The sequence below is a fragment of the Alexandromys fortis genome, unplaced genomic scaffold (assembly GCF_014885135.2).
Source record: "Alexandromys fortis isolate MF-2015 unplaced genomic scaffold, M_Fortis_MF-2015_v1.1 scaffold_20, whole genome shotgun sequence".
In the NCBI taxonomy this organism is placed as follows: Eukaryota; Metazoa; Chordata; class Mammalia; order Rodentia; family Cricetidae; genus Alexandromys; species Alexandromys fortis.
Window position 1 is genome coordinate 6,043,572 of NW_026067903.1, and position 17,715 is coordinate 6,061,286.

Sequence of the window (17,715 nt, forward strand, 5' to 3'; positions counted from 1 at the left end):
ATTCTCTCAATGAGGTTTCCTCCTCTCAGACGACTACAGTTTGTATCAAATTGACAGAAATCTTGCCAACCCAGCACCAAGCTTTCCTCACCCAAGGGGATGCGTGCTGAAGCTGGCCTCTGGTAGCTCCCTAGAGGAGCAACGTACTTACTCCACAGGCAGGCTAAAGCTGAGGGGGGACCCCACTCAGGCACTAAAGCTGGGGTTGGTGAGTCCGTTGGAAGTCCAGAGTTAAGCTGATGTTCATCTAGAAAAACCCAAGATGGCAGGAATGTTCCAGACGTGCTCTGGGAAGAACTGGCCATGGAGTTGAGACATGCAGACAGGGGTTCCCCCACAGCACCCACACACTCCGGTCCAGCCCCACACAGGTCTCCCGTCTTAGCCACAGCTTCCTCCCTGTCCTCAGTTCTGTGATGCTTGCCCAGCCCCAGCATGGCATCCACCCACCCCCGAGGCCAGAAGCCACTACCCATATCTAGCCCATAGCAGTAGCCTGCAGTGCCCACTCCAGTGTCCGGAGGCCTCTAGGGAACTCTCTCCCGCTGCCACTTTCTTGCCACTCGAACAGACAGACACTCGGGAAGGTGTTTGAAAGTCCATCCAGCTGGTTGACCTTAGGGATGACCTCTCCAGCAGACACGGGCAGTGGGCGGTGCTCCTGGGTGCTCCATCCCAGATCTCCCTTCTCCCCATAGCGCCTCACAGGGATCTGCTGTGATCAGTTTCCTAAGACCCCTCCCAGTTCAGGAGGAGCCTCCCCTGGCCAGGGTTCTTCTAGTTTACATTAAACCCTCTGGGCTTTCCCTTTCCCCACAGACTCCTGAAGTCCAAGGGTGCAGGAGGTCTCTATCTTCCACTGCTCTGTTCCCGCAGCCAGAGAACAGCCCGGAGACTGGAAAGAGAACTCCGCATCAAACTCACACAGAGCCCGTGTTGCAAGTATTTTACAGTTCTATGTGCCTTCGAATCCATTTTCTGATGATGGCGGCAAAATAAAACAAATCAAATAATAGACGTAGTCAGCAGCTCACGCCACCAATCTCAGCACTTGGGAGGCAGAGGGAGGAGGAAGAACTTTCCCTAAGTTCAAGACCAGCCTGAATTAGTGGACAACCCTGTCTTTAAAAACAAGAGAGGGCCAGGTGTGGTGACACACTTTAATCCCAGCATTTAGGAGACAGAGGCAGGTAGATCCCTGTGTGTTTGAGGCCAGCCTGATCTACACAGAGAGTTCCAGGACAGCCAAGGTTACACAATGAGATGCTTTTCTGGCGAACAGCAAAATCCAGAAGGGGCATTAAGGTGGCACAGGGGGTAAAGGAGCCTGCTGCCAAGCCTGGCCTCCTGAGTTGGACCCCTACGAGCCATATGGTAGAAGGAGAGGAGTTATCTCCTGTGAGTTGCTATCTGACCCCCACACATATACCATGGCATGCACTCACATGTACATTTGCGTACGTACATGCATAATTTTAAAAAGCAGTTAAAGCAAAGCAGAGTGCAGGCAAGATGGCTCAGTGAGTAAAGATGCTGGCAGGCTGAACCTAGCGACTTGAACTCCATCCCTGGAACCCACATAAGGGTGGAGGAAGAGAACCAACAATCAGGCCATGGCACAATGCCCCCCAACACATCTTGCGTGTACACACACACAGCACTAAACACACTAAGCAAATAACAGAGTGAGAGAATATGAATGATAGAAAAAAATAAAAGTAGCATAGCCAGGTAGGATTGGCCCCGTGGCTCACACACTGATGGACACAGGACACAGGAGGATGAAACTTTGGAGATTATCTTGGAAGAACAGGGCGGCCTCCTGGGCAGCTGGGAACTGCACAGGCTGCATGAGGGGCAGTGGCCTGGGGCTCCCTGGCTGGATGTGAACTCCAGGCCTCTGCAAGCCACAAGCCTCGCATCTGTCTCCATGCCCCTTCCTGTCCCAGAGACCTGTGACTGGAAACTGTGTGGTGGCAGCTGCTGCTTTGTGTCCACCTCTCTGAGAAGAGACTGCAGATCGCAGCAGATAAGGGCTCATGTGTTTCTAGGTGAGGGTGGCAGGAGGGAGGTGCGGCCTTTGAACTTCAGGGGGAAGAACCGATAAGCGCTTGGGAACCTGGCTTGGAAAGTTGTGTGCTGAACATCTAGAGGGTTCCAGTAAACGCTGACCGTGTACCCAGAGCCTGGGAAGAAATTGATCACACGCCCTCACGCGTTCAGGTTAGCGAGGCTACTTGGCTTCCTCCAGGAAACTTCCCTCAGCCTCACGCTGGGCAAGAAGGGCCTGTGTGTGCAGGTAGCTGAAGCTGGGCTCTACAGCTAAGGGAACACCTGGGCTCAGCAGGGTAACATCTGGCAGGTGCCCTGGGAGGGGAGATGTGGGATTCCCCTCTGTATGCTATAATAAAGAAACTGTCTTGGCCTGTGATAGAGCAAAAGGCGGGGAAAACTAAACTGAATGCTTGGAGGCAGAAGGTGGAGTTTAGAGAAAAGCCATGTGGCCCTGATAGAGCCGGATGGAACTTTACCCTGTAAGCCAGAGCCATGTGGCGATACACAGGTTACTAGAAACAGCTTAAATTAAGATGTAAGAGTTAGCCAATAAGAAGCTAGAGCCAATGGGCCAAGCAATGACTTAATTAATACAGTTTCTATGTGGTTATTTCGGGGCTGAGCAGCTGGGAACCAACAACTGGCCTTGTACTACAGGGAGAGAGTGGAGTGAGTCTCAGTCTTCCAGGCAGGCCACATTTAACTCTGCCCCCATCCCCCAGGCACAAGGACAGCCTCCTCCACCAGGATCCCTCCTAGATTGCCTCTCCACACTGTGACACAACTGCTTTCCCTCTGGGCCTGGTAGGGTGCCTTCTATCCCCTCATTCTTTTCTATCTCTTGGGACTGTTATGAATATTAATAGAGGCCTGAAAACAAATGCCACTGGTGATGGTTACTCCTTATTGGCAACATCTGCAGTGAGCTACAATCCAGAAATGGAGGGCACAGCTGTGAGAGATTTTTTTCCTTGGTTTGAAGTGGGTGGATCCATTTCTAGTCCAGACCTTTGAGGTAGAAAGACACAGGCATTTCCAGATCTTGAGGTGGGAAGGCACACCTTTAATCTGGGCCACAGCTTCGGCTGGCAGCCTATATAAGGCCATGGAAAAAGGAAACATTTGCTCTTTGCCTGCTTGCCCTTGGCTTGCTAGCCGTCCATTCCTTCACTGGCGTTGGAGCCTGCTTCTTCGGGATCCCAGCACACACAGAAGAACAGCTGAGACACCCAGACTTGTGGACTGAGCGACTACTGCATTCTTGGACCTTCCATTCATAGCCAGCCATTGTTGGATTAGCTGGACTGCAGCCTGTAAGTCAGTCCAATAAACCCCCTTTATTTAGATAGATAGATAGATAGATAGATAGATAGATAGATAGATAGATAGATAGATAGATAGATAGAAATTCGTTCTATGAGTTCTGCTACTCTAGAGAACCCTGACTAACGCACTGCCCACTGTTGCCATCCTCATCAACATCACCATCCAGTTCCCACAATTTATGCTGTGCAGCCCCAGTGTTCCCTTGCACCCTCTAGGGGCAACTCAGAGGTACTGAAAGCTGCCAAGCACCATGTGGGAGGCAGTTTTAAAGATAGGAAGTGACCGTCATCCCCAAACAAATAAACCCAAGCTAATAAGTCTAAAGAGAACTGATTGGTCCCAGCAACCATTTGCTGTGCCCTCCTTGAGGGCTCATCAGATGACTGGCTCCTTTTGCAACCTTCAAACCATCGTGGCAGCTGCCCAGTGTCTCTGAGTCCAATACCCATTTCGCCTACAGGTCAGCTTATCCCTGTCCAAGGTACCAAGGGCCTGCTGCAGCCACTGCAGATGCTGATCTCTTCCCTTGGAGGTGACACGCTGATGGAGAGACAGACTTAGCAAAAGGATGAAGTGTTCCACAGAGTGTGTCAGCACTGAGGAGGAAAACACTAGGAAGTGGAAGATCTAGCTATAGGTGGGTCATTTGCAACACGGATCAGGGCAGGACTCACAGAGGAGACACCTAGAGCCAAGAGGCTACAGGAGACAATGAAATAGGTGTGGGGAAGAGGGAACAGCAAATGGGACAGGAATGTGTTGTGAGGAGGGGTCTCTAGCCCTGTTGTAATGGTCTGTCCTGTCCCTTTAAGAGACAAGCCCCACCCACTCCCCCCTCCACTGAGGCAAGCAAATCTTCCTTCGGCTTCCAGCCTGAGCTCCTTCCTTTCTGTCTCTCTCCCAAAGAGGTAGCTTCCACATCTCTCCCTTCTCCTCCTTCTCCCCTTCCCCCTCCTCCCTCTCTCCCTCCCTCTTTCTCTCTCTCTCTCCCCGTGTTTCTCTTTCTTTCTCTCTCCCTCTGCCTTTCTCTGCTCTTTCCCCTTCTCCCCTTTCCCCTCTTCTCTCTTTGTTTCTCTCTCTCTCTTTCCTCTTCCCCCTTCTTCCTTTCCCCTTCATAACCCACTAAATAAATACCCACTTTCTCTGCACAGGGTGCCTATCCAGCTCTGTCTCTCATCCACCACAGCTCCTCATGGGACCAGCTGACCCGCCAAACTCTCTCACCCACCATGCAGCTCCCTGCCTGGGATCCGCTGCCCCTTGTGGTTCACTGCCCACTGCTGCCCCTTGGGAATTGTGCCATTTTATTTTTACCATTACACTGATAACTGGAGTGTTTGAGGGGCAGGGAATATAATTCAATTGGTAGTCTTTGCTTAACATGCACAAGGCCCTGGGTTCCATCCCAACACCACAGCACCACACAGTGGTACATACCTGTAGTCCCAGTACTTAGGAGGTACAGACCAGAAGTTCTAAGTATGGACTGCAGAGACAGACAGCTTGGTGGCTAAGAGTGCATGCTGCTCCTGCAGAGAATCTGTGTTCAGATTCCAGCACACACTCAAGACAGCTCCACAGGATCTAACACCCTCTTCCAGCCTCTGTGAGTACATATGCCCACACATAACCATGCACCTACGAAAATGTAATCTCAGATGTTCAAGGCAATCCTTGGCTACATAGGGAGTCTGGGGTCAGCTTGGGATATACAAGTCTCTCAAAAAACAAACAAACAAGACTAAAAAAATGTGTTTGGTAATTATTGCATAAGTAGCTGAAAATTCCAGGGATGGGCTTCAGGGCCACCTGCTCTGGGCTCCACTGATGGCTGCAGGGTTGTCACCTCCCACCTGTTGGCTTCTCTCTCTGTTGCATTTTCTTCCTGGGCTTCGAGATAGGGAGTTACTTCAAGTCCTATGCAAAGAGAAGGGATTTTTCTCAGTATTACCTGAAAATGCCCCAAACACAGCTCACAGGTTGAGTGGGTTCCATCTCTGTCTCTGAATAGTGATTCCTAACCAGTCTCTGGAGCCAGTGAATGTGTGTGGGAGTGGCCAGGTCAGGCACGGGTGGTTGGAAGGAATGCAGAGGATTCTGGGAAGGCAGAGAACCAACATCTTGCAGAATGATCATAACAGCTTTAAAAAAAAAAAAAAAAAAAAAAAACAGCCGGGTGTTGGTGGCACACGCTTTTAATCCCAGCACTCGGGAGGCAGTCAGGCGGATCTCTGTGAGTTCGAGGCCAAGCTGGTCTAGAAAAGCTAGTTTTAGAACAGGAACCAAAAGCTACAGAGAAACCCTGTCTCGAAAATCAAAAAAAAAAAAAAAAAGTCCTAGGTAAGGGTTCATGTGATACAACAGCCTCACAAAGGATGTAGCCCATGTTATAGAGAGAAAGAGGCCAAGAGGAAACAGACAGGAGGCTTTCCTGGGACATGGCGGAAAGCAGAGAGAGCGCACAGCGTCGCTGGGCTGGACTCTAAACCCCCATGCCATCTGTTGACTCAGCCACACAGGGACAAAGGGACTGGATTCCCAAGTGAGGGGAAAATAAGGTGAAGGGGATCCCTTTGGGAAAGGTGAAAATGAAGTAGACAGTTGTGGGCTTGCTCCCACAGGCCCACAGGCAAGGGGTGCTCTCCTACAGAAGGCAAAGCCCAGAAATGGGACAGGAGATCTGGGTGGGGGTGGGCTGCTGCTCAGAATTGGGAGCCCAGAGGCTGGAATGAAGCAGAGTGAGGGGGCACACGACCAGACTGGGACATCTCATCCAAGCTCAGAAGGGTCCCAGTCCCTACTCTTTATAGCAGCTCCAGCCCTGCATAGTGCCTGTATACAGCAGGTGCTCAATTATTTCCTCTATTGTCCCAATGAGGAAGTGGAAGCTCAGAGTAGGCCCGTGGAAGACCAGTACCAGAATCCAGCTGGATCCAGCTGTCTGCCCGTGGAACCCCTAGAACTGTGGGGCTCAGACAGGCAGCCCCTCTGAGTCGGGCCCCATTACAGCTGTCACCTGTTGCCTCTGGTCCTGCGATGGCCAACCTCACGGTCACAGTCTGGCCGCAGAGACTATGAGGGTCTGCTCTCATGGTCTACCCCATCCCTCTCTGGCTCGACTGTGGAATGGGGGAGGATCATGTTCACCTCACAGGAGACCAAGGCCAGACCCGTGCAGGTCAGCCGTTAGGAGAGATTGCCGCAGGGAGGGACACTGGTCACTGTGCCTGGACAGAGGGGTGTCCATTAAATCCTTGCCTAAGTGGGAACCAGTCCCATAAATACCAGCTGCTGGCGCTGGTGGGGAGTGAACCCCGCCTCCTCTCCAAGTTCACCCACTTGTCAATCAGATTTCCTTTCCCCACATGCCAGGCTCCAAATTTCCTATCTTCCCAGCTCCCCTTCATGGCTCCCTCCCCTCCGATTCTCCCCCTCCTGCCCTGCACCTCATTTGCTTGAGCCCCAGGGAGATCAGCAAGGAGGGAGCATGCAGGATGCCCTATGGACTGGGACTCGGCTTCTGGTCTCCTGGGTTGGGATCTTGGCAGGGACACCTTCTGTCTAACACATTAGGCTATGTGTGACTTCAGCATGGCCACCACTGGGGCAATTTTGAACTTAGTGGCCAGGTTAAGCAAAAGCACATTTTGAGGTGGACCAACTCTTCTACTTGGCAAAGAGCTGCATAGAATCTTCTCGGGGTTCTTTGTCTTTAGACCCACACGGACAAGTCCACAAGCCCCACCCTCGGGCCCTGACTGGACTATTTCTGGGCCTCTCCACCACTCTTCCCCACCTCTTTGGAGATTTTAACTAAGGACCCCCATCCTTGCATGAAGAATCAGCCAGGACCTCACAGTCTCATTGGCTCCCCCCCACCAGCTACAAGCATGCCAGTGACAACACCAGGGACCACCACTCAGCCAGGGTCCGCCCTGCCCCTGCCTACTCCACGAATCCCCTGAACAACACCCCACTACCTACAGTAACCCAACCTAACCTTACCTGCGCTGGGACTGAAGCAGCAGAGAAGGCCTCCTGCCTGTGGGCTACACCCATCCTGTCCTGCAGGCATGCAGTTTTCCCATCTCCTCTAGCCTGCCTAGCCCTGGCCTACCTAACCCCTGCTAACACATTCTATTCCAGAGCTGCGTCTAGCCATGCCACTGGGTTTAGGGCCTCATGCGATGTCTCTCCCATGGATTTTAAGCAGGGGTTGCCCCATATTGATTTTGACCTTGTACTCTGGTCACATCTCATCCATCTGACTCAAATCTTGTCCCTGTCCTCATTTTTTTTTTTTACTTCATCTTAGTGGGACTGATATGTCTAGAACTGGGGCCAAGCTTGTGACTGGTACCCACTTGTCACTGGTCCACGAAGGAGTGATATTGTGGAAACCTTGGTGTGCCATTCAACAGCTAAAGTAGCTGCTCACCCACTGAAGCCTCGGGCCTACTCGCCAGCAGGCTGTGGGTACAGGCATGAGCCAACCTAGCTCTATGGCACTGTTGCCCAGGACTGGCCAAGGATCCAAACTAGGAATCCCACCAGTCAACCAAGATCCTGCCCTTAGTGGGAAAGGATACCCGTGCTGAATGATGCCAGCGGTTCCCAGCATCTAGTTTCTGAATAGCCCACCTGTAGCCCTAGCTCCCAACAGAGGCAGGTACCCTCCCCAAGTCATCCTGGCAGCAGCAGCAACAACTGAGGGAGCAGCTGAAGGGTTCCCCAGTGGCACAGCAGAAGGAAGACAGGATGTAGAAGTAGATGTGACATTGTAAAGTCTTCAGGGTCCAGGATCTCAACCCCCTGGCTGAGAACTATAGCTCTGGTAATGGTCGAGAGCTTATATCTGAGGCTTGCAAGAGACACTACCGCTAGGGGGCGCCACCTGCCACTGCTTCCCCCACCTACTCTTGAGACCAGCTTTTGAAGAAGGGTTTGCCTACCTTCCATTTCTGTCCAGGCAGCGCAAAAGAACCCTCCGGCAGTGGCTTGTTGACAGTTTGCTGACTCCTCCACAGGCTTAGACGGAGGAATTACACTTCAGGAGTTTCTGCTTTCCTGTGAATTTTCTGATGGACCTTTCCTCGGGCTTTTGCCACCAAGCCTTCCCGTTCATTATAAAAACATTGTACGTCATGTTTGCTGGTGGATACCTAAAATGAAGAAGAAAAACCACACTACTCACTAAACACACAGGAAGCCCCACTGTCCACCCCGTTGAATGGGGCAGGAGGATGTTTCCTCGGAGAAGGTCTGTCCTGGATGACGTTCCCTGTGACCCAGGGCCACAAGGTGCCTCTGGGAAACTCCTCCGCAGCTTTTCATCCTCAGCCCCAGCTTGTCCTTTTGGGATGGAGCCAACCATCCTAACCAGTTCTTTTCGAGAGAAAATGGCTGGTCCAAGGATGGACCCTGGTCAGGGTTATAAAGTGAGCCAAGATTATTTTCAGAAGCCCTTAAATCTGAGCTCCCTCCACTTTGCCTAAAGAGCCCCACACCTGTGTCAGGAGCGTTAGCTGGATGTGAAGCAGTTGCCAGCTAGCCTGGTTAGGCCTTCCATCCAGATGGCCTTGGCATTTAGAGAAGACAGTGACACTCTCTCATGGGGACATTTAACTACTATAGCCTCGGAGCCAAAGGAAATGGACAAGAAGAGTGCCAGAGCTGGGGGGTGGCCTGAGGGAGCTTCTTGTCCTCAGCGGTCAGTAAGGGATGTGCGGCTCCAAGGATGTAGCGGGGGCTCGCAATTCTGAAGGTGACTGTGCATATGACACTCTCTCGAGTTATGTCTGCTCAAGGTTCCGTCTGTGCCTGAACCCTTTCTCTCCTTGTCCCTGAAGGCTCCTGCCAGGCATTAGCCCATCACTTACAGGGCCATGCCAGGTTCTAGAAAGTGGCTATTTAGCGGCTAGCAGAACCACACATCCGTAGTCTAAGCAGGCAGCTGAGCCAGTGTGAACAGACTTCACGGTGTGAATTCAGCCTTGGTCTCTTCTCCACCATCTTGCTCGTTCACACCTTCAGAGAGCCATGCTTTGGCTTTTCCCGCACCTAGAGCCTAGTTCCCATAGCCTGGAATGGTGGCACACGCCTTCAATCCCAGCACTCAGGAGGCAGAAGCAGCTGGGTCTCCGAGTTCAAGGCCAGCCTGGTCTACAAAGCAAATTTCAGGACAGTAGGAACTTATAAAGTGAGTGCCAGGACAGCCAAGGCTACACAGAAGAATCCTGTTTGGGTGAGGGGAAGGTGCAGAATACAGTCCTAGTTTCCCTTCGAACCAGTGGCTCTGCCATTTCCCCTTCAGTTTTCTCTCAGACTTGCATGGCCTTAAGAGGCACACATAGCCCAAGTCGGGGACTCCAAAGCCCCAGTGTGCCTCAGAATTGCTAGATGGTGCCTGAAACCCAACACCTGGGAACTATATGTTTTCGAGACAGGGTTTCTCTGTAGCTTTGGGTCCTGTCCTGGAGCTAGCTCTTGTAGACCAGGCTGGCCTCGAACTCATGAAGATCTGCCTGCCTCTGCCTCCTGAGTGCTAAGATTAAAGGTGTGTGCCACCTCCGCCCAGCTCACCTGGGAACTTTTTATCAAGCATGCTGGGAGATGCTGAGGCCCAACAGGAAGACATTCCTGCCTTCCTCTTACATCTGGGATCTTCAAGAAGCAACTATGTTTCAAACTCCCTGAGTTGATTGTTCGGTTTCTTTTCTTTTCTCAATATCTTACAGGTATGGGTGTTTTGCCAGCAAGTAGCACATGCAAGCAGTGCTCAGGAAGAAAGAGGACTGGATTAGATCCCTTGGAACCGGAACTGCAGATGGCTATGAGCCACCCTGTGCTGGGAACAGAATCGGAGCCATCTCTCCACCACCACCACCGTCCCCGACTTCTTAAAAGGAAGATGGGATGGATGCCGAGAGCCACTAACTTGGCCTTCTTCCGCCTTATGTACGTGACCAATGCAAGCACCACCAATGTTGTGACCAGGAGGATTGCAGCCATAGCAGCGGTCGCAGTGATGATGTTCTTTTGCAGGAAGCTTAGCAGCTCTCTGCAAGGTAGACTCTCAGTGTAAACATCTAAACAGGAGACACAAGGATCAGTGTAAGCATCTAAGCGTGAGACACAAGGATCAGTGTGAACATCTAAGCGTGAGACACAGGATCAGTGTGAACATCTAAGCATGAGACACAGGATCAGTGTGAACATCTAAGTGTGAGACACAGGATCAGTGTGAACATCTAAGCGTGAGACACAAGGATCAGTGTGAACATCTAAGTGTGAGACACAGGATCAGTGTGAACATCTAAGCGTGAGACACAGGATCAGTGTGAGCATCTAAGCGGGAAGACACAAGGAGAGTATCAAGAGGCAGCCTCAACCATCCCTCCAGGTGACCCACACAACCAAGCCCCAAAACTCAGAGCAGAAGTCAATACACTCGCATGTCAGGCAGCTTCAGAAGTCCAGTTGGGGGAGTTGCTGGCCTTGTCACCAGTGACAAGTTGGGATGCTGAGGGTGTGGGCTGGACAAGCAGCAACACATCCATGGAGAAGGATCAATAAACCAGAGTGTGTGGGAAGCAAGAAGACCAGAAGTGAGGTCCACAGGGAGGCAGGAACGTCCTACTTCAAAGGCTTTGAGAATAATGGAGGTGGGGCTAGGGGTGCAGGTGGATGGTGGCGCACTTGATTCAAATGCAGGAAGCACTGGGTTAAATCTCCAGCATGAGGAACAGGATATTGAGTGAAGGCTTCTCACTGGGCAGAAACATTTCTCTGCTGCCCTCTCCTCCCTGTCCCACCAGCTTCTAGAAACTACTATATATGCAGTCTGCCTTGTGGGGGTTAGGATTGTAGGTCGTGACTGTGATCTTGATTTGACTAAGAGACACATAAGAGATTAGAATAGGCGTGTCGTGTCCCCCCCCCCCCCGCGCCGTGTGTGTGTGTGTGTGTGTGTGTGTGTGTGTGTGTGTGTGTGTGTGTGTGTCTGGGAGGGTGTGTGTCTGGGAGGGTGTTTCCAGAAATGGTTGATTTGAGAGACAGTGCCAGACATGGAGAGATCCATCCTGAATTTGGGTGGTACCATCCAATAGGTGAAGGCCTAAATGGAATAAAGATGGGAAAAGAGGAAGCCAGTCAACGTGGGGGAAATTTTCTCTGTTCTCTGGCCAGCATGTAGCCATGGCTTTTCTCCACAAGGCTTTTCTGCCACGGTGTTCTGTCTCATCAGAGCCTCAGAACAAGGAGGAAGCTGACCGTAGACCCGCACTTCCAAAATCCAGAGCTGAAATAAACCTTTTCCCCTTGAATTTGTTCCTCACAGATATTTGCCACAGTGATGAAAAAACTGATCAAGCTTGTAGCTTGAGAGACTCGTGACTGTCCCACCCTGCAGTCGATATCGCCAGAGATAACCCCAACTTCTGACAGCCTCTAGGGACTTTGAGAAACCGTGAGGGTGCCTTTGGAATGCCACCGAGCGTGGGTTTGAAGTACAAAAACTCATGGTTAGATCTCAAAGGAAGGAGCTCCCAGCTGACATTAGGGGACTCAGGAGCATCTGGATTTCATTTGTAATCTAGGCAAGGGAAGAGGGGGGAGTCGGGGAGTGGGGAGAAGGAGACAGTGACAGGAATGAGCTGGTTCGGTGAGGAGAGACACTGAAGAGAGTGGGGTGATGCAGGCAGGAGGATGCTGCCCAAATGCGTTCTTAGGTTATGGGGGGAAGCTGGAGCCCGACCCTTCATCCCAGCTGCACCAAGAGTATCAGTAAGTCTCTCTGAGGGCTCTGCTGGGAGAACTCAGCACTAGAAAGTTTAAAGTTACATTTTATTTTATGTGACCCTACACTAGCTTACCACAAACTTTTGCAGTTGAACTAAAGATACACTGATTCTATTCAACTAAAATACCACGAAATCAAAAGAAGTGTTCTAGAACCTTCCATACTCGAGACTCTTACTTAGGTCATGCTTTAAGAACAATTAATTACCTGGAGTAACTAATTTTTGGGGTATCTCTCTGTTCACAGTCGACAGTTGATGGCTAACATCTCTGTTGAATAGAGACGATTCCTTATCCATCTCCTCAGTAATAAGTTCTACAAAAGACAAAAGAGAAGTCTAGATCCTGAATGCCCCCTAAAGTCTACATATTAAAGGCTCAATCTGCAGGGGGGCACTCATAGAAGGCTCTGGAACCTTTAGGGGGTGGGGCCTGTGGGAGGTTTTTAGCTCATTGGTACTGTGCCCTCAGAGAGGATTCTGGGATCCTAGCTACCCTCTTTTTTCTCCTTTCTCCTCTACCTTCTTTCCTCTCCTCTCCCCTCCCCTCCTCTTCTCTCCTCTCCTCTCCCCTCCACTCTCCTCTCCCGTCACCTCCCCTCCTCTCCTCTCCCCTCTTCCCCCTCTTCTCTTCTCCTCCACTCTCATCTCTCCTCCCCTCCCCTCCTCTCCCCTTTATCCTCTCCTGTCCTCTCCTCTCCCCTCTCTCCTCTCCTCCCCTCCTCTTCCCTCCCCTCCTCTCCTCTTCTCTCCTCTCTTCTCTCTCTCTTGCTTCTCAGACATGGAATGAGCAGATTTGCTCTCTCACCTACTCCTACCATGTTGCCTTACCTCTCCACGGACCCCCAAACAACATGGACAGCCATGGACTAGAATTTCTAAACCTGTGAGCCAACAGCTTATAAGTTGTTTATCTAGGGTATTTCATTATAGAGATAGGAAGCTAACATTAACAGTTTTACCTACAGTCATTGACCTGAGCTTAATTCTATTTCTATGATAAAGAAGCGTATGTGTGTGCATGCGTGCGTGCGTGTGTGTGTGTGACGTCACACACAGCACATGTGTGGAAGTCAGAGGACAAGCCTTCACCTTTCACTGTTTGAGACGGGGTCTCTTGGTCGTCAGTCATGGTGTCCACCAGGCTGGCCCTGAATCTTCTGGCTTTTCCTGCCCTCACCTTCCATCCCATCACCAGAGCCCCGGGATTACACGTGCATGCTACCACATGCAGCTTTCCGTGAGTTCCTGGGATGCTAGCCTGGTTCTTACATTGCTGTGGCAAGTGCTTCACCCACTAAAGCATCTCCCCAAACCTTTGGTAGCTTCTTCCAGGATCAAAACAAAGAGGAAAAGGGGGATTTAGGGGAGGAGCCTAAGGTGTCTTAAAGTACATCAGCATTTTGGTTTTATTTAGAACCTAACAAATTCACCCTGTCACAGCTAAGGCAATGATTCTCACGGGGACTGTGGGCCCCACTTGAGAGTTTCTGGCTCTACGGGTCTAAGTAGACCTGAGAATGTGCAGGTCTCACAGATATCGCTCCTACCTGTGGGGACCACACTCAGGGTTCTAGCCTGGACTTGAGTGTCTCCATTTGTATGAAATAGAGATGCTATGACTTGCCTTATAGGTGGCAGAACACTTGTGAAAGTCATGTTTAAGCCACAAAGAGCCACACAAAGTAGGAAAATGAACACACCGAGATATTTATCAGTACTTCCAAACTACAGAAAGGTTTCAGAAGAAAGACAGGTTTGGGAATGGGAAATCTGGCATTCTAGCTCTGCCATCGGCTGGCTGCGACTCATTTGAATAGGGAGGCAGGGAAATGGCTGGGAGCATTTGGTCCGGAGAGACAGGAAGACAAGAGAGTTGTCTTTAGCGGGCATGGAAAGGTCCTGGAGACAGTGTTAGAGATGATCTGAGCTGCTCCATGGAACAAGCTGGAACCCCTGTAGGAGCCCTGAAAAGATCGCCATGGTCTGTGTGAGTTGGAAAAGCTACCAAAAAAGCGAATGAGCAGGGAGAGAAACAGTGACTCACGTACCCCCAGACAACCTCAAGTCAAGCTAGGGCCCCATCCCCAGATGGGGGACCCTGAAACCTGGAGAGGAAGTTCAAGGTGAGCTTGCTGAATCTTTGGAGGATTCACAAGGAAAACAAAACCCGTTGCTATGGGTACAAAGGTTAAGTGTGTGGTAAGAGATCCATGACATTCTCATTATTCTTAGAAAAGAGACAGATTCATCGTTCTGCAAGTTGGCTTAGAAAAGTGAGAAGATGTTCAATTCAACATACCCAGCAATCAGTTGGCTTGGAAAATGGCAGCTCCTTAAAGGGACAAGCATCCGGAGACAGCACGTAATGAGTTACACGGGGGCCACCGTGAGGACTGCTTTGCAGAAGGAGTAAGCTTCTGCACAGGGAGAAAGCCAAGTCAGGGAAGGGCTTGGCATCAGCATCAGCATGAGGACCGGAGTTTTCTCCCCAAGAACCCAGGGAAGACAGGTCGCACACCATAGTGGTGTATGTTTGTCATCCTGGTGTTCTGGGGAGACAGAGAAAGGTGGGTCCCTAGGGATTACCCGCTAGCCAGCCTAGCCTACTTGCTGACCACCGGGCAGCCAGTGAAAGATCTGTTTCAAAAAAACCAAGGTGGAGGCTGGTGGGATGGTTCAGCAGATAAAGGTGTTTGGGGCCAAGCCTGAGTTCAAACTCCAGGATCCGTATAATAGAAGGAAAGAAGAGACTCCTGAGTGTTGACCTCTGACCTCCACATATGTGCATGTGTAACCCACCCACACAAAATAAATAATTACAAACATAATTTTTAAAAAGGTGAAAGTTGGGGCTGGAGAGATGGCTCAACAGTGAAACACACTTGGTGTTCTTTCAAAGGACCTGAGTTTGGATCCCAGCACTCACATGGCGGCTCATACTATCTATAACTCCCGTTCTAGGGACTCTGGCACCCTCTTTGGCTTCCATGGGAACCAGACATGCCTGCAGACAAAACACCCATATACATAAAATGCAAATTAATTTAAAATAAAAACAACCATCAATGGTATGGGGGTAGAGAGATGGCTCAGTGGCTAAGAGCACCAGCTCTTCCAGAGGATCCAGGTTCAATTCCCAGCACCCACGTGGCTACTAACAACCATCTGTAACTCCAGGCCCAGAAAATAATCCAACACCCACTCCTGGCCTCTCAGGTACCATGCATGCTCATGACACATAGACACACACAGAGACAAAACACCCATACTCATAAATATAGTTCTTTTTTTTTTTTTGAGACAGGGTCTCCCCATGCAGCCCTGACTGTCCTGAAACTCACTATGTAGACCAAGTCGGCCTTGAACTCACAGACATCTGCTTGCCTTTGCTCCCTGAGTGCTGAGGTTAAAGGCGTGGACCTCCATACCCAGCTACTTTTTTTAAATTTTAGATTTAAAGGCACAGGTTACCTAAGAAACAACCCAAATTGTTGGCCTCTGGCCTCCACACGCATGCATGAATATGTGTGTGTCAACAAATATGTAGACACATATTTGAGCTCACACACATGCACATGTAAATCAGATGTCAATGTATATTACACGTGCATGCTACCACATGCAGCTTTCCGTGAGTTCCTGGGATGCTAGCCTGGTTCTTACATTGCTGTGGCAAGTGCTTAACCCACTAAAGCATCTCCCCAAACCTTTGGTAGCTTCTTCCAGAATGAAAGCAAAGAGGAAAGGGGAATTGGAGGGGGGGGGGATTCACCTGAAAACACATTTTCATTTCTCTATACCACAGAGGAGTCACCGCCAACAGAAAAAGCATAGCTGTCCACATTTATCACCAAGATGGCCAAGAGTTTTTATTTAACTGTCTGAAGAATATGAAGGGTTGTGGGGGGGGGTTCTGGGTTTTTTTATTTTTTTACTTTTTTATTCATTTATTTTTAATTTTTGAGACAGGGTTTCTCTGTGTAACAGCTGTAGCTTCCCTAGAACTAGCTCTTCTAGGCCAGGCTGCCTTTAACTCACAGAGATTCACCTGTCTCTGCCTCTGGAAGAAGAGCAGCCAGTGTTCTTACCACTGTGGCATCTCTCCAGCCCCTCCAATAATTGTTAACTAGATTAACTCCTTTGTTAGTAATTTATTTATGTATATGGATGCTTTGCCTACACGTATGGCTGTGGCCAGAAGAGAGCATTGGATCCCCTGGAACTGGCGCTTCAGATGGATGTGAGCTACCATGTGGGTGCTGGGAATAGAACTTGGGTCAACCGGTACTCTTAACGGCTGAGCCATCTCTCTAGCCTCTGCCACCAGAGTCATGCTCTTTTGGACTGTTTGAGCATCCTTACAATATGGCAGCCACCTTTGAGCAGAATGAGCGGTCCACTGACTATCTTATTAGTTGTGAGCAAGACCTTGGAGAACAAGAATGCTTCATCTAGCTCTTTAGCCTCTAGCACAGAGCCCACGACCAGGAGGGGGAAAAAAATCAGTGGCTAGGTTTTAAGTAAGAGAATGAATCTTGAAGGATTTTGTCTACAACTTATGAGGAACTGTGATACAAAACCACCCAAGTAAACCATCTTGAACATCCTTATTCGCTGTAAGCAAGAGGCTTTCACTCCCCCACCAGAGCCGTTTTCCCGGAGTCTGTTAGAGCATCCTCCCTCCTGGCAGGCAACTTTCAGCAGAGTGAAGGAACCAAGAGACAGCCAGGTAGAAACACAACGCGTTTGGTGACCTGATCTACAGAGTGGCTCACCATTGCTTCTGCCACTCATTAGAAGTCACGAAATCCAGCCCACGCTCCGAGAGCGCCCCCTTTTGGAAGGAGAGGTAGCAAAGCATCTGTGGACAGTTTAAGTCCACGCAGGGATAGAATTCCAAGGAACACAGCTGGGTGAAGGAAACGTTTGCATCTGTTCATAGAAACCAAGTATTTTTAACCCGGTACTTCAGGCTCTCTGCAAGAATTATGAGAAGTGGCATCCGGGGGACGCCACTCTGAAAGACGCTTGAGCATGGAGATGTGGCCCGAGAATCGGAGATCTCAGAATGGTTTCCATGATACTGAGTTGACCCGTAAGGAATGGCTGATATTTCTGACTTATAAAAGTCATAAGTTCAAATGATATAACTTTTTTTTTTTTGTTTTTTGGTTTTTCGAGACAGGGTTTCTCTGTAGCTTTGGAACCCGTCCCTTTGTAGACCAGGCTGGCCTCGAACTCACAGAGATCCGCCTGCCTCTGCCTCCCGAGTGCTGGGATTAAAGGCGTGCGCCACCACCGCCCGGCCAAATGATATAACTTTTTATTAGTCCCAAGGAAATTTTTCTGGGTGACATAGTTCTAACTTGGGGGTTCCTAGAAATCCAACATCACCAGTTTAAAAGCAAAAAACAGTTGGCAAGAGACTTGAACCTAGAGTGGCTCCCAGGAGCCCAAGGCGATGTCCCCAGTTAGTCCCTTGGGAAGCTGAGGATAGGGAACCTGAAATGATCCTATCCTATAGCAATACTGA

At 50.1% G+C, this 17,715-nt stretch overlaps 1 protein-coding gene across 1 annotated transcript in view; it reads right to left on the bottom strand.

The window, feature by feature from the left end:
* Nucleotides 1-8,339: 8,339 nt before the first annotated feature.
* The window catches only part of CUNH2orf92 (chromosome unknown C2orf92 homolog), a 32,082-nt gene continuing 22,706 nt past the window's right edge, over nt 8,340-17,715 (bottom strand). Inside the window, exons 7-8 of the mRNA XM_050134600.1 lie at nt 10,319-10,469; nt 8,340-8,543 (exon numbers count right to left, since the gene is read on the bottom strand). Coding sequence (XP_049990557.1) covers nt 8,411-8,543; nt 10,319-10,469 — 284 coding nt within the window. The 3' untranslated portion in view covers nt 8,340-8,410. The remainder of the gene's footprint in view (nt 8,544-10,318; nt 10,470-17,715) is intronic.